This window comes from Lutjanus erythropterus, chromosome 15, assembly GCF_056507025.1.
Source record: "Lutjanus erythropterus isolate fLutEry1 chromosome 15, fLutEry1.hap2, whole genome shotgun sequence".
Taxonomy (NCBI): Eukaryota; Metazoa; Chordata; class Actinopteri; order Lutjaniformes; family Lutjanidae; genus Lutjanus; species Lutjanus erythropterus.
The window spans coordinates 29,287,417-29,301,328 of record NC_139331.1 but is presented as its reverse complement, the minus strand read 5'-3'; the positions used below and the strand labels follow the sequence as shown (position 1 = coordinate 29,301,328).

At 38.7% G+C, this 13,912-nt stretch overlaps 1 protein-coding gene across 1 annotated transcript; it reads right to left on the bottom strand.

Moving 5' to 3' along the window:
* Positions 1–463: 463 nt before the first annotated feature.
* Positions 464–9,402, bottom strand: LOC146314600 (visual system homeobox 2-like). Its single transcript, XM_084737942.1, has 5 exons — positions 8,744–9,402; positions 7,901–7,991; positions 6,982–7,105; positions 3,709–3,889; positions 464–1,846 (listed from the first exon to the last, which is right to left on the bottom strand). Exons 1-5 carry the CDS (start codon positions 9,192–9,194, stop codon positions 1,524–1,526), a joined length of 1,170 nt encoding a protein of 389 aa, XP_084594068.1. The 5' UTR covers positions 9,195–9,402; the 3' UTR covers positions 464–1,523.
* Between the last annotated feature and the right edge of the window lie 4,510 nt (positions 9,403–13,912).

Sequence of the window (13,912 nt, the reverse complement as noted above, 5' to 3'; positions counted from 1 at the left end):
ATGATAGGACCATGTTATCCATTGGACATTATTTTCAGTATGTACATCACAAATGTTGGAGTAGCAGAAAGAAAAAGACTGAGGCTTGTTACACAATCTGTATTCTTTGACCCAATGAAATGAGTCATCACAGGGAGGTCAGAGGTCACAGTCATCTCATTATTAGCACCTCTGGAGCAGCTGGGTGGAGTACATTTTTAAAAAGAGGCTTGTTTCCAAAACCATCTTTATCCAAACTGTTGCATTACTGTTAAAAAATGTAGTGAGTAACCTCGTTCAAGAATCACAATATTAAAGGAACATAGTTACTTTCCTTTACTTTTAGATTACCTCAGTAGCAAATAGGGTTGTATTGTTTAGCCTAATTGTTTGTTCAGATATTCCTTCTTTATTCTGGTCTGAGGTTTCTGTTTTTACCAACATCACCACCTATAGTCCCAAAACATTTTTCAGTCGTAGCAGTAGCAGTAGTAATAGTAGTATTGATACGTTAGCTGGACTTCTGTGAAGCTAACATTAGCAGTTGACCTGTGTACCTAATGTCAGCAGTTGGTCTGCGCAGCTAATGTTAGCACTTTATCTGTGTAGTTAACGATAGCGGTTGGTCTGTGTAGCTAACATTAGCGGCTGATCGGTGTAGCTAATACTGGCAGTTTGTCTGTGAAGCTAACATTAGCAGTCGGTCTGTGTAGCTAACACTGGCAGTTGGTGTGTGCAGCTAATGTTAGCACTTTATCTGTGTAGCTACCGTTAGCTGTTGGTCTGTCTTGTTAATGTCAGTAGTTGGTCTGTGCAGGTAATGTTAGCACTTTATCTGTGTAGTTAATGATAGTGGTTGATCTGTGTAGCTAACATTGGCAGCTGATCTGTGTAGCTACTATTGGCAGTTTATCTGTGAAGCTAACATTAGCAGTTGGCCTGTGTAGCTAACGTTGGCAGTTGGTGTGTGTAGCTAATGTGCACTATAGTATATCATTCTGGATTCTGACATTTTAATCCTGCTAATAATCCCCATTATTTCTAAATGCAACTGTAATCTGATTACATATTTTTTTCCTGACACTGTTTTGGAATGCAGTTACAGTATGCATCCTAATTACATAACCCATTACATGTAATCCGTTACTCCACAAGCCTGTGCATAAGGTAGCTGCCATGTCACAGAACTGTAGTGTTAATGAAAATAAATATATTGTTAATGCGGCAAAATATCTGCCATAAATGTGAGGGAAACAAGCCTCTTTCATTCTCCAACAGAAGGTGACATGTAAAGGTTTAAGTTTGGAGTTAGCTGTACAAATATTTAAGAAATCATCTTATTGGTTGAAGGAAGGTAAACAATTATTTCTCACGTGTTTATCTATGATTATGATGTTTGATCTGCAGGTTTGATCAGCGGTGGCTCCGTATGCACCAAAGGTTCAATTCAACCAATGAAACACGACCTCTGCCTCTGTGAAATATTTGCGAGCTCCACCCTGCAGGTGTTTCTCCATCAGTCTGTATCCTGCAGCATTTTTTTTTCAGTTACTCTTCTCCATCTCTGCCGTTTCCCGCTCCATCACCTTGTCCTCGGCTTCCTCTTTATGCGTCACGTGGTTGTTTGTTTTGTCGGAAACTGTCCCAAGCATTTTGGCGCTGTGCTCCTGCGCCTTCGCTCTCAGCGCAGCAATACTGTTCTCCCTCAGTTCCTCTTTAGAAATTGGTGTATTAGTGTCTTTCGTGTGTTTCTCCTCCTCCTCCTCCATCACTTTATCCTCTGGTTTGTCCTTTATCGGGGGCGGTGTCAGGCTGCTGGGCTTTCCAGGAGAGGAGTTTGAGGTTTCAACGGACTTCTTGTGCATACCTTGAATGGGAAAGGATGATAAATCCAAGTTAGGGCTTGCAGAGGAGGGTTAGAGGAGGACTTCAAATGGATAGTTTGGATTTTCTGAAGTAGGTTGTATGACGTAGTTACTCATAGTCAGTGTATTACCTACAGCAGATGGCGGTCAACACACCTCCACTTTGGAAGCTATGCAGTGTGCTGCTGTGGACGCAGTCAATAACTAAATGTATTTTAGCCACTTATAAAAAAAGGTCCACCTAAAAAAATAAAATCAGTTTAAGTGTACGCTATATTTAGAATAATTTCGCCATGTTATCTTGCTGTCAGACAGCCTTTTCTGACGAAATATCGCCATCTCTCCAAACCAACCAAACTCCATTAGCAAAAACAGTAATTTAACTTCACAGAAAACGGGGAGTTGCTGGTCTATCGCTGCCTCAATCTGTTAGTTTGTTTGTGTTATTGTGACTTCTGTGAATCCAAACTATCCTTTTAAAACACCAAAGTCACACAATAACACAAACAAGCTAACAGATCAAGGCACTGATTGACCAGCAACTGTGAGGTAAAATTACTGTTTTTGCCAGTGGAGTTTGGTTGCTTTGGAGAGGGCGATATTTCACTTATATAACAGCTGTTTTCTGTCAGAAAAGGCTGTCTGACAGCAAGGCAAAGTAGTGAAAATGTCCTAAATATAGCGTTCACTTAAATTGATATGGATTTTTTAAAGTGGGACTTCTTTTAAGTGGCTAAAACACATTTTGCTGCTGACCCTGTCCAAGGCGGTTCATTGCTTAGCTTCTAAAACTGATACTCTTACTGCTTCTCCGTTTAAAAAAAAATCCAAACTAACCCTTTAAAAGATGTCTTACAATTATTCTCATCTTGGTTACTGGTGTAGTTTGAGGTATTGATGCATTTGTGCACCAGTTTTTCCTCACAAGCCTGGCATTTTGTGTGTACTGAGGTGTCTAACACTGAAATAAAGCGTAAAGGAGAAGGAGGACACAAAAATAGATGGATGGGACCTCTTATTCAATTAGTCACCTAATTGATTTAAACTAATCAATTGACATGAGGCGAGAGAGGATATTCGGTCTAATCTGTCCTGATTAAGTGGGATTATCACTGCATTGACTGCTACCTTTTATTGACATGCTGACACTTTTATTGGCTCCTAACATGAGCGGGGCTTAACTCCCACCTCCTGTTATTAGAATTCATCTTAATCCCTCATTTTCAAACACAATGAGACAAACTGGGAGGGAAAAAATATCATTTTGTCAGCAAAAGCAGAGCTTCTTTGAACCTATATTGCAGTAACAAAAATTTGGTCTAACAGTGACACAAGAATCAATCAAAACAGATTTTTATCTGTATTAAAGGCATTAAGGATGAGGCAGAGAAACTTTACAAAGCTGAGTGAGCGTTAATATTACAGCTGCAACAGTAAGTTAATAAACTGATTGTTTGATCGAAAGAAAATTAGTCACCAAATATTTTGATAATCAGTTAATCATTTCAGTCACTGTCAAACAAACATGTCAGACATTTGATGTTTTCAGCTTTTTGACTACGAGAATTTGCTGCTTTTCTTGTCTTTTGGTTTTGGACTAGAGTTGAAAAACATCACTTTGGCCTCCTTGTCCGACAGGCTGCTATATGATTCAAGATCAATAAAAGGTCATAATTTACACAACAGTCCTTTTACACTGCAGACGATTTGATTTGTTATGGTCTGATGAACACAGGGGTCACTACTAACAATAATTTTATTATTTAAACCTCATGTCAACATGTCTTCTGTAAAACAAAGGCCATCGTCTTCTCTAAACTTCTCCCACTTGACATGTAATGAACATACTTGTGCAACAGTTTACCTAGTAACCACGGAGCGTAAGAGTCTGTGACGCCCTCCTTGGCCGACTTGAGGATGGACTCGGGCAGCGGGATGGAGTGACGGACCATGGCTCCGTACAGGCCGTACTCCGCCATCACGCTGCTGCGACCCCAGCACTTTTCCCTCTTCCTCCACTTGGCCCGGCGGTTCTGAAACCACACCTGCAGGGAAGAAGGTCAGATTAGATTTAAGTTTACTTGAACTCTGCACCAAACCATTCACTCAAACAAAAATATGGATGTTTGAGCTTCACTGTGCAGAATGATGAATGTGCGTGACTCTGCAGAGTTTTCGAGTGTCTTTGTGCTCACTTTAAATCTGACTTTAAGAAGTGTTTCCATCAGAATCATCTTTACAGGACAAGTTTGCTGGATTTAGTGCCATCTAGTGATGTGCTTGCAAACTGCAAGCAACTCACCTAATCCTCCCCTTCCAAACATGTAGGGATGGATGATTGGAGAAACATATCAGCTCTCAGCGAATGGCTGATTCGTTTCTTTGGCGGTGTCTTTTTCATGTTGTCATTTTATTTTGCTAATTTAAAGGAGCCATATGTAACAGCTGTGTGTCCAAAAATGAGCACCGCAGTCTCAAACGTGAGTTGAAGTCACAGTACCTGTGTTTGTAACATGTCGTCTCTCCTGAATCCAAAATAATTATAAATAGTAGATTTATCAGTGAGCACTAATAATGATAAAAAGCAGCATCGAGGTATTTGGTCAAAAATACTGTGATATTTGATTTTGAATCATCCAGCCCTGCTAACAGGTCCATTATAGACTCAAAATGTAAGTGTGCTGTGCAAAATAGTCCTGAACCTCTGTGTTTAATTTTATTTTTTCCTCATTGCTTCATATGTTGTCTTCTGTCAGTTGCATGTGTGTGTGTGTGTGTGTGTGTGTGTGTGTGTGTGTGTGTGTGTGTGTGTGTGTGTGTGTGTGCATGTGCATTATTCTCCTTCTGGGTCCTCAAGTGCCTAAATTGATTTCCACCAAGCCGGGCCTTGTAATAGCCTCAGAGAGCTTGTGAATATGGATGAGCAAAACAGGGAAAAAATGAGCATCCTAAAATGGCCGAGGAGGCGGGATGAGATTGTGGGGAATGGTGTGGAGCGCGCGCGTGTGTGTGTGTGTGTGTGTGTGTGTGTGTGTGTGTGTGTGTGTGTGTGTGTGTGTGTGTGTGTGTGTGTGTTTTGCAGACCTGGAATTAAAAACGATCAAAGCCGAGCCCAGAAAGCTATTCAGGTAGATCTGATGATAACCTCCATCTCATAAAAAGATGGGCCTCAGATGAGCAATCATGCTTTTTGACAGCGACAGTGTGAGTGTGCATGACTCTGTGTGTGTGTGTGTGTGTGTGTGTGTCTTCACTTATGTGTGTGTGAAGTGTGTGTGAAGAGAGAGGTGACCCCGGGGGCGAAGAGGCTGATTGAAAAATAAGTTAATTTCCAGGCCCGATCGATGGGAGACAGGCGGTCAAATATCACGGGAAATTAAAATGCTCATAGCAGCAGCAGCCAGGCGGAGGCCTGCGCTCAGCCGCTGACCTGCGCTAATTAATTTCTATGTAGTTATCATTTCATCTCAGGGCTGCGGCCCGTCTCTCACAGGAGGAGAGACGATAAGTTCTCCTCAATTAACTAATTACACTGAGAGGGTGAATTGGCTGCTAATATGAAAGCAGGAGTGAGGATGACGATGGAGTCTGAATATTATGGCTGCAACTAATCATTACTTTCATGATTAATCGACAAGTTGTTTGTTCTTTAAAATGTCAGAAAATGTGAAAAAATGTCAATAAGTGTGGGGCAGCCAACCATTATTTTATCTGTTGATCATTTTCTTGATTAACTGAGTTGATCAGTGCTTTGCAAAGCTCAAGATGAAGTCTTCAAATGTCTTGTTCTGTCTACAACCCAAATATATTCAGTTTACTGTCAGAGAGGAGTAAAGAAACCAGAAAATAGTCACATTTAAGAAGCTGAAATCAGAGCATTTTTGACTTTTTTTTCTTGGGAAATTACTCACACCAGTCAATCAATTATCAAAGTAGTTGGTGATTAATTTAATAATTAATTAATAATAGTTAAAATGGCCAAATAATCCCATGTGATTCTTTAAATGTAAACTATCACATAAATTGCTTAGGTAAACTGATAGCAGAGAAAAGTGTCACAACACAGGTTAAATTTATTTTAATGTTAAATGTTTGATGGTGTTGACCAAACAAAGATGCTGTTAAAACTTCTGAGAAAGTTTAAATAAAATGAAGCGGCAGTAGTGCAGAATATTTGTTTCACAGTTTGAACATGATGTAAAGTGCATCTGTACAAATGTGATGTTAACAACAATTTAAGAGACAGAAAAAACAGCATCAGATTGGTATCTGTATCAGATACTTAAGATTACAGTATCAATATTGGTATCAGACATGAAAAACTGGTACAAGCCATCCCTAATTAACAATCGATGAATCATTGCAGCTCGACAAAATCCAGAATTCATGTTTATCACCTTCATTTCTGCTCTGCACTGACTGCAAGTTAATGTATCTTAATTATTTGACTAAATTAATTCACACTTCATTAAAAGTGTTTATTTTCCATTTTAAAACAACTATTTTTAAGTATCTTCAGGATTTGAAATTTAAGATAATAACAGTATTAGTGTTCATCTGTTACTACATTATTTAGCTTGAATCAATCATCAAAATGAATCACCAGTTATTTTGATATAGGTCTGAGTAGTTTAATGGGGAAAAAAGTCAAAATTCTTATAAAAAAATGTGAAAATAAAAACTTGTTAATACAAACTGATTTATTTACTCTGACTGTAAACTGAATATATTTGGGTTTTGGACAAAACAAGACATTTAAGGACGTCCCCTTGGACTTTGGGAAACACTGATCTAGAGCTGCAACAATTAGTTGATTAATCGTTTAGCTATTAGATTGTCAACTGTTTTGATAATAGTGTTAGCATTTTGGGGACTTTTTTTTTTTTAAAGAAAAAACATGACAAATTCTCTAATTTCAGTTTCTAAAATGTGACAATTTTCTGGTTTCTCAGTTTTCTGATCATCATTTTTCACCATTTTCCAACATTTTATAGAACAAACAACTAATCGATTAAAAGGGAAAATAATTGATAGATTACACACATACGCGCGCGCGCGCGCGCATGCGCACACACACACGCACACGCACACGCACACGCACACACACACACACACACACACACACACACACACACACCTGTATTCTGTCCTCTGGCAGCTCAGTCTTCATGGAGAGCATCTCTCGGGCGTAAACGTCTGGATAGTGAGCTTCATTAAAAGCTTTCTCCAGCTCCTCCAGCTGATAGGAGGTGAAAATGGTTCTGCAGACCAAATAAAAGACAAAACATGAAAATAAATACACATTCATAATTTGGATTTCTTCACAAACTAATTTCATATTTTCACATTTGTAATTTGAATCAAGCTGCAACTGAAAAAAAAAAATTAGAAACAAATAAAAATGTTCCAGCACTGACTTTGAAATCAAATCTTGTAAAATGAGAAATACTCAAGTATTTATTTGACACAACAATGAAGCAATGAAATAAGAAATAAAAGGACAATTACCAGGGGATGATAACAGTGAGCCAATTATTGATTAATCGGTCATTATCTTTATATGTTTCACAGGCTTGTAATGCTCTCAGAAAATATGCAATATGTTGCTTAATAAAGGAAATTGCATTTTGCAACCCTAAGGTATACAGAAAAAAAAAGAAACAAAGTAAGCTATTTCACTTTGTTCCTCACACATATTCATTATTATTCTTAATGAAAAATACAGAAATACTGTATTTAAAAACAGTACAGAGGAGATCACAGTGATTTTATGTAGGGTGTTAATTTCTATGAGGAATTTTAGACTAAATAAATATTATTCCACATACACACAAACGTTATTCCAGCAATTAAATGTTTTTTTTTTTTTGCTTTGGGGTTTTATCACTGATAATACCAAACGAAAGCACACTGATATATAAAGGCTCAATATATGCCACACTGGAACATCTGCCTAAAAAAATAAAACAAAGACAGACAAACAAATACATAATATTTTCGATAGGCCTTATCTTATTTTCCATTTGTTTGATTTTTTTTTTTTTTTTTTTTTTTACCTGTGTCGTCTTTTCTTTCGTTTCTTGCTCTGACTCAGGGAGGATTTTGAGAACTTTTGATCACCGGAGGAAAGACTGACATCATCAGAATCTGTGAGGAGACACATCAATGAATAACCGGAAATAAATAATAAAAATTACAAATGAATATACTACTAATAATAGAGAACTGTAGTGCTGTTTTTTTTTTTTTTTGTTTTTAACAAAAGTCTGATTTCTTGATGTAAAATGGGTATCGATGCATGTATATCGAGTCTTCAGCGCGAGTTTGTCCCAAATGATAGAAAAACACTTAAAAAAAACCCTTTATATTAGAAATTCTAAAACGAACTAAATTAAGTTTTAAGAATTAATTTCAGCAAGGCCTGGCAAGGCAATCATTTCCCCATTTTGAAAAAAAAGCTTTCTAAAGTCGCATTTAAAAAGAAAAAAAAAAAATCTAACATCATTATTTCTAAATTATTTTAACTAAAATTATCATCATTTGATGATAGGCTCGAAGCCTTTGACACTTGGACTTTTTTGTTGACCTCTTAGTCATTTTGTGCAAGAAATTCCGTCTTTCCATTGAATCTCGTTCGTTCAGAAAAAAATACATGAAAGATAAACTGAAGGATTCCAGGTCATTTATTATCATTTCACACGGTTGTACAACGAAATCTGTGTTCAGTTAGAGTTGTACTTCCGTCCTGCTCAAACACAAACTAGGCTGAAACATAAACTAAATTCACAGTGGAACGGGATAAAATATAAACCTACATAAATGTGTACTAATGTGGTAAAAGTTTAATCTAAAACATGTTTCCAGATTTAACAGGCCTTCTAGTTTCGTAAGGCACTGACCGGAGCTGGCGGAGAGCTGTGCGTCATGCTGTGCGTCCATGTGCGTGGCTCTGTGCAGCGGCTGCAGGTGCACATTTTGCGCCTCCGACAGCACCTCCAGAAACGCCGGCTGGCTGTAAAACGAGTGTATTCCCTCCGGTCCCAGCAAACCCATCCCGACCCCGAGGCCCCCGTGTCCGAGCGCCGACCTGGCGGCCAGGACGTGCGCCCTGTGCGGCAGAGCCTCCAGCGGCCGCCGCGGCGCCGCCACCTGCGGCTCCTTGTTGAGGCCGAGCAGCTCCTGGATCCCGAAGCCGGTGCGCCGGTGCACCGTGGGGGCCATCTTCCAGACCGGAGGCTGGTGCTGGTTCTGGTGGTGCTGGTGGGACCCGCCGTGGGTCACGCTGGTCTGTGAGGCTGGTTTCTGTTTATTCTCAGTGTCTGAAAGCACAGCTCCCTCCTTCCCCGTCATGATGGTGTGCTTCCACTTTATGTTTTAGTTCCTGGTGCAAAGAGCTCCGTCAGTGATGCTCCGTCTGTATCTCCTGCCTGCACGCCTCTCCTCTCCGCTGCGCTTTTTATCCGACAGGCAACAGGCGGCAGCCAATCACAGGAGGGCACAGACTCCACACTGAACTTTGCATCAGCTCCGTGAAGCTTCATTAAAGCAGATTACACAATTTATGGCGATTAATTTGCCAAGAACATGTGGATGGATTGTGACAAATAATTAAAACTGGAATCACCATCAGTTTTGTAGAAAAAGCTTCACTTTGATATCGTAAAGTTTTTTGGGTTTTTTTTTTTCGTTTTTTTATCTCAATATTTCTGTCAGTTTAAAGGCTAATTGTATGAAACTTGGCCAAGGTTCGTTTTTTATTATTATTTTCAAAATTCCACGATCAACTCTATTGCAAGGTGTATATAATAGGAGATATGCATATATACCTACATTCTTTACCCTCAGGACCAATTTGGTCCCATTGAATCCCATTATAACCACATATTTTTCATATACTGTAATCCTGACATATTATAATGCTTTTCCCATAAATACCTAATAAATTTAAGCCTCTATATTCAAAATACAGGGAAATCAAGTTTTAGGTGTGATACAACCCCCCCCCCCCAAACTACCAGGGGCAGCAGAGCTTCTTCACATAGAGTTTCAATGGAGGCCTGGTTCTTTTACCTTGCAAAATGCATGGTAATAAAAATAAAAAAAACTCTGAACACCATAAAAATGGTCTTGGTGTGTTGGAATTGATTTAGACGAGTGGTGTGAATGTTTTTGAGAATGTATGACCATGTCTGGCCGGTCATTTCTCCAGCAGACAGCCATGAAGAGAAGCCTGAAACTAGAGGAGGCTCTTGCTGCAGTCTTGCAGTCCTCTGGGGAGAGTGAGCAGCATGTTACTGAGGAGGATGTTACAAGCAGTGAGGATTCATCTGAGAGCCAGGAGGGATTGGGGAGGGATTCCTGCCAGGCACAGAGGGGCCCAGCAGCTCGTCGGAGGAGGAGGAGAAGGAGGAGGAAAAAGAGGAAGAGGCAATGGAGGACGACGCCTCTCCATGAAGATCAAGAAATGGGGAAATCCTGTGGTCTCCCATACATGAAGAGGCCCTGCTGATCTTTCTCCCTTCTATCTTGACCTCAAGGCCTTCTTTTGCAGGTTTGTGGCACCTACTCTGCCATCAGCAGACACGCAGGTGGCCCATGTGTCTACCACATGACAGACAGGGAATACCGTTTCCATGAAAGGGTGTACATTGGTCTGCAACAATGCTTAGGAAGGTGGTACGTGTCAAAGTAACATCCACATGGGCGGCAGGACCCGAGGTTTCCCAGCAGAACATTGTCCAAAGCATCACACTGCCTCCACCGGCTCGCCTTCTTCCCATAGTGCATCCTGGTGCATCAGACCAGGTCATCTTCTTCCATTGCTCTGTGGTCCAGTTCTGATGTTCACATGAATCAGGGGGTTCTTATGACAGAAAGGGCATAAAAGCAAAAAATATAAAACAAAAAAAGAATTAAAAACTTTTTATCTATGGTAAGGCTTGAAGTTGTTGAAAAGATCTGATGCAGTGAAAGTGAAAAAAAATTATATATTACATTTTTATTACACTTTTATGAGAGGGACCATTTTGGGACCCAAGGGAAAAAGGTGTATGGTTTTTTTTAAGGGTGCCTCGAAGGTTAAGTCACAGTTCAGCGCATCAAAACTAGAAACACTAAGAGCCAGAGCTGCAACAGTTGTCAGCTATTAAACTGCAAACTATTTTGATAATCAAATAATTGAGTTGAGTAATTTTCTGAGAACATAAAAACTTAAATTAATCGATTCCAGCTTCATCAGATAGATACAATCAGTCGGATAAACCCGTCAAGTCGAAGAAAATCAGCTTGATTTGCTGCACGTTTCTTCTCATTCGTTTAAAATTTGTTGTAAGGAACCAAAAATACTCAAAAACTTGAAAAACTCAACATAACTCAAACTAAATCTGACTTTTCACTATTGTATTTGATCCATTGTTGGATCAACTAAACCACTTTATTATTAGTCCTGTAGGTTAATGTTTTATTTCAGCCGATAGACAGAAGTAAAAAGCTCCTAAAACACAATTTATTTTCATGAAATAAGATGTCTTATTTCAGTAGTCTCACTTATAATTTCTGTCCTTAGAAAAGCACCAAAATGCATCTATAATGACAGACAATATGCAGTGAGACCAACTTAGAAAAAATGACTTCACTTAGTAAAACAAATATATTCATATTGTTTCAAATAATTTTCAATGCAATTGTGTAAATTTAACTTCTTGACTTTGGGGGACTTTTCGGTATACAACCACACTGAAAAGTGTTTAGTCACTAAAACAAACAAACAAACAAACAGCTAAATAATAATAAAACAAAATAATAAATCAAGTTGTTTCAAATAATTTTAAAAGCGTTTATTTAAATTGTTAACTTGATTTGAGAAACATGCAACACATTTGAGAGCAATTCTCTTTTTCCAGTGAAAAATGTTTGTTGAACTTTGCAAGAATACTTTAATTGGTGACACTCAAATCAATCAATCACGTTTTTCAGATCAGATCAGTTATTGATGTTAGATTAACATGACTGATATATGAAAAACTGAATTCACCCGTGTGTTGCACATTATTTTTTCTTTAAGATGGTCCAGCAAGTCTCTTGTTTAAGTGCAATTAAAAAGATGAGTAATCTGATTATTACACCTTAGTGGTATTAACTCATCGTTCTGTATTTTAACATATTAAAATAAATATATTAAAGGATAATCATTAAAAAAAATAACTCTCAATGCACTAGACACAGTCACGTTGGAACAGGAGCTACGGAAAAAGATTTTCAGTGGTCAAATTAAAGGAAACACTGATAAACTCCCATAAAGCCAATTTCTCCATCAGTTAATTAATCAATTCAGCTTCTGATTAGGAGACAACAAGCTGATTGATCCGTTAGCGGACTGCAGCTCTAACGTCCCACATTACCCACACTGTCATTTGCATATTGTAATTAGGTTTAAACGTTTTGTCTTTCTGCTCATCTGTTGATCGGTTATTAAGCGTTTTTTTTTAAATTATTATTCTTTGACGGGTCACGTGAGAAAGAAAACAACATCCCAGTTCGGGGTATTTAGGGCACAACAGGGTGGCAATTAAATGTGAGAACAAACAAGAGGAGCAAACAGATTTATTTATCTCCTGAGGGTCTTTTTTTTTTTTTGTCTGAGATCTGATATCAAACACAAAAAAGCTGTGAATGTTCGAGCGCATAAATCGGATTTTGAAAGTGAGAGCGAAGACATTTGGGATGTGTGTCAGGGGAAATCATCCGCAGCTTCTCTTCACACTCATTCATCACAGTAGGCTGCAATAATAAACCCGCAGCTCAAATTCGAGCGCGCTGAATTGTGAAATGAAGTGAAAATGCTCTCATATTCCCTCCGTTTCCACAAACCCAATCCTCCCTAATCAGCTATTATTCAATTATTGCGCGGTTTTCAATCGTTCGGAGATAATTTGCGGCACGCTTTCGGACATCTGGACGGACAATTGCGCGCGCTAGAAGAGTTTATGGAGATGAGCGGACGCGCACGATGGAAGCGCAGATAGCGGCGTTATCAGTGGGACATGTGGTGATGAATAAATAAATAGGTAGGTGGGTCCGCAGGGAGGGTTTGGCAGCAGCGCGTCAGGCCGTCAGTGACGCTCACCACCGACCTACTGCTGCTGGTCTGTAATCTGAGATGTGATCGAGAGATGTGGCATCACTCCGCTGCGCAGCACTGAGCTTTATTTCCCTGCAGGAAAAACACCACAGGCCTCAGTTTAAGGGGGGTAAAATAGGGGAGACCGGGGACAATGGTAACATTTTTTTTTTTAAGTTTTGTGCAATACTGTTTTTTCATTACCAAATGAATTACCAATATGCCTTTTAATGTCACTGGCGCTTTTCTATTTTAGTTTATTTGAGCAGACTTATTTACTTATGTTACTTCTATTGAGGCACAGTTGTTTATACACATACTTTTTATTTCACACATATTTACTACATTTAATGATATGTAAGTTATAGTTTACAGTGAGCAGGATGATTCGAGACCTGCGTCGGGGTCCTGCATCATCCTGTCTGGGTTTTTTTTTTTTTTTCCACAATAACGACCTGCTCACTGCACATTATCCCATTTAAAACATGGTTAGTTACAAAAAAAAATAAAATAAAAATTGGCACACATTTATGTGACAAAATATTAATTTTAAAATAATCTTATGGCTTTATTTTGCAATAGCGACCTGCTCACTGTACATTATCCTGTGTTACATGGTTATGTGTCAACAAAATATCAATCATTTGTCACAAAATTTTAATTTTAAATGATTTTATTATTCCTGTAGAGTCAATGATCAGATCTGTGTCCACAGCAACAGTCTGTTATACAGAAATAACAGACCATAGATGTCAATGACCAATCAGAATCAAGTATTTAACAAAGCTGTGTAATAAATTTCTTTATTCTCATGTTACTGTAATTTTAGAGAAATCTGGTCTCATTTATGAAGAAAGCTAAAATGTCCTAAACTGCTTTCCCAATGAGAGAAAATAAAAATGAGAGGGCCTGTTAATTCAGCCTAAATTCACTTATTTCTCATGTATGA

What these genes read in the sequence shown, in the direction of transcription:
- LOC146314600 (XM_084737942.1), bottom strand. Translation starts at nt 9,194, where the DNA reads ATGACGGGGAAGGAGGGAGCTGTGCTTTCAGACACTGAGAATAAACAG. An exon ending in ACAGCTCTCCGCCAGCTCCG is followed by an intron (nt 7,992 to 8,743) that starts GTCAGTGCCTTA and finishes GTCTCCTCACAG; the next exon opens with ATTCTGATGATGTCAGTCTT. An exon ending in TTACGCTCCGTGGTTACTAG is followed by an intron (nt 1,847 to 3,708) that starts GTAAACTGTTGC and finishes TTCCCATTCAAG; the next exon opens with GTATGCACAAGAAGTCCGTT.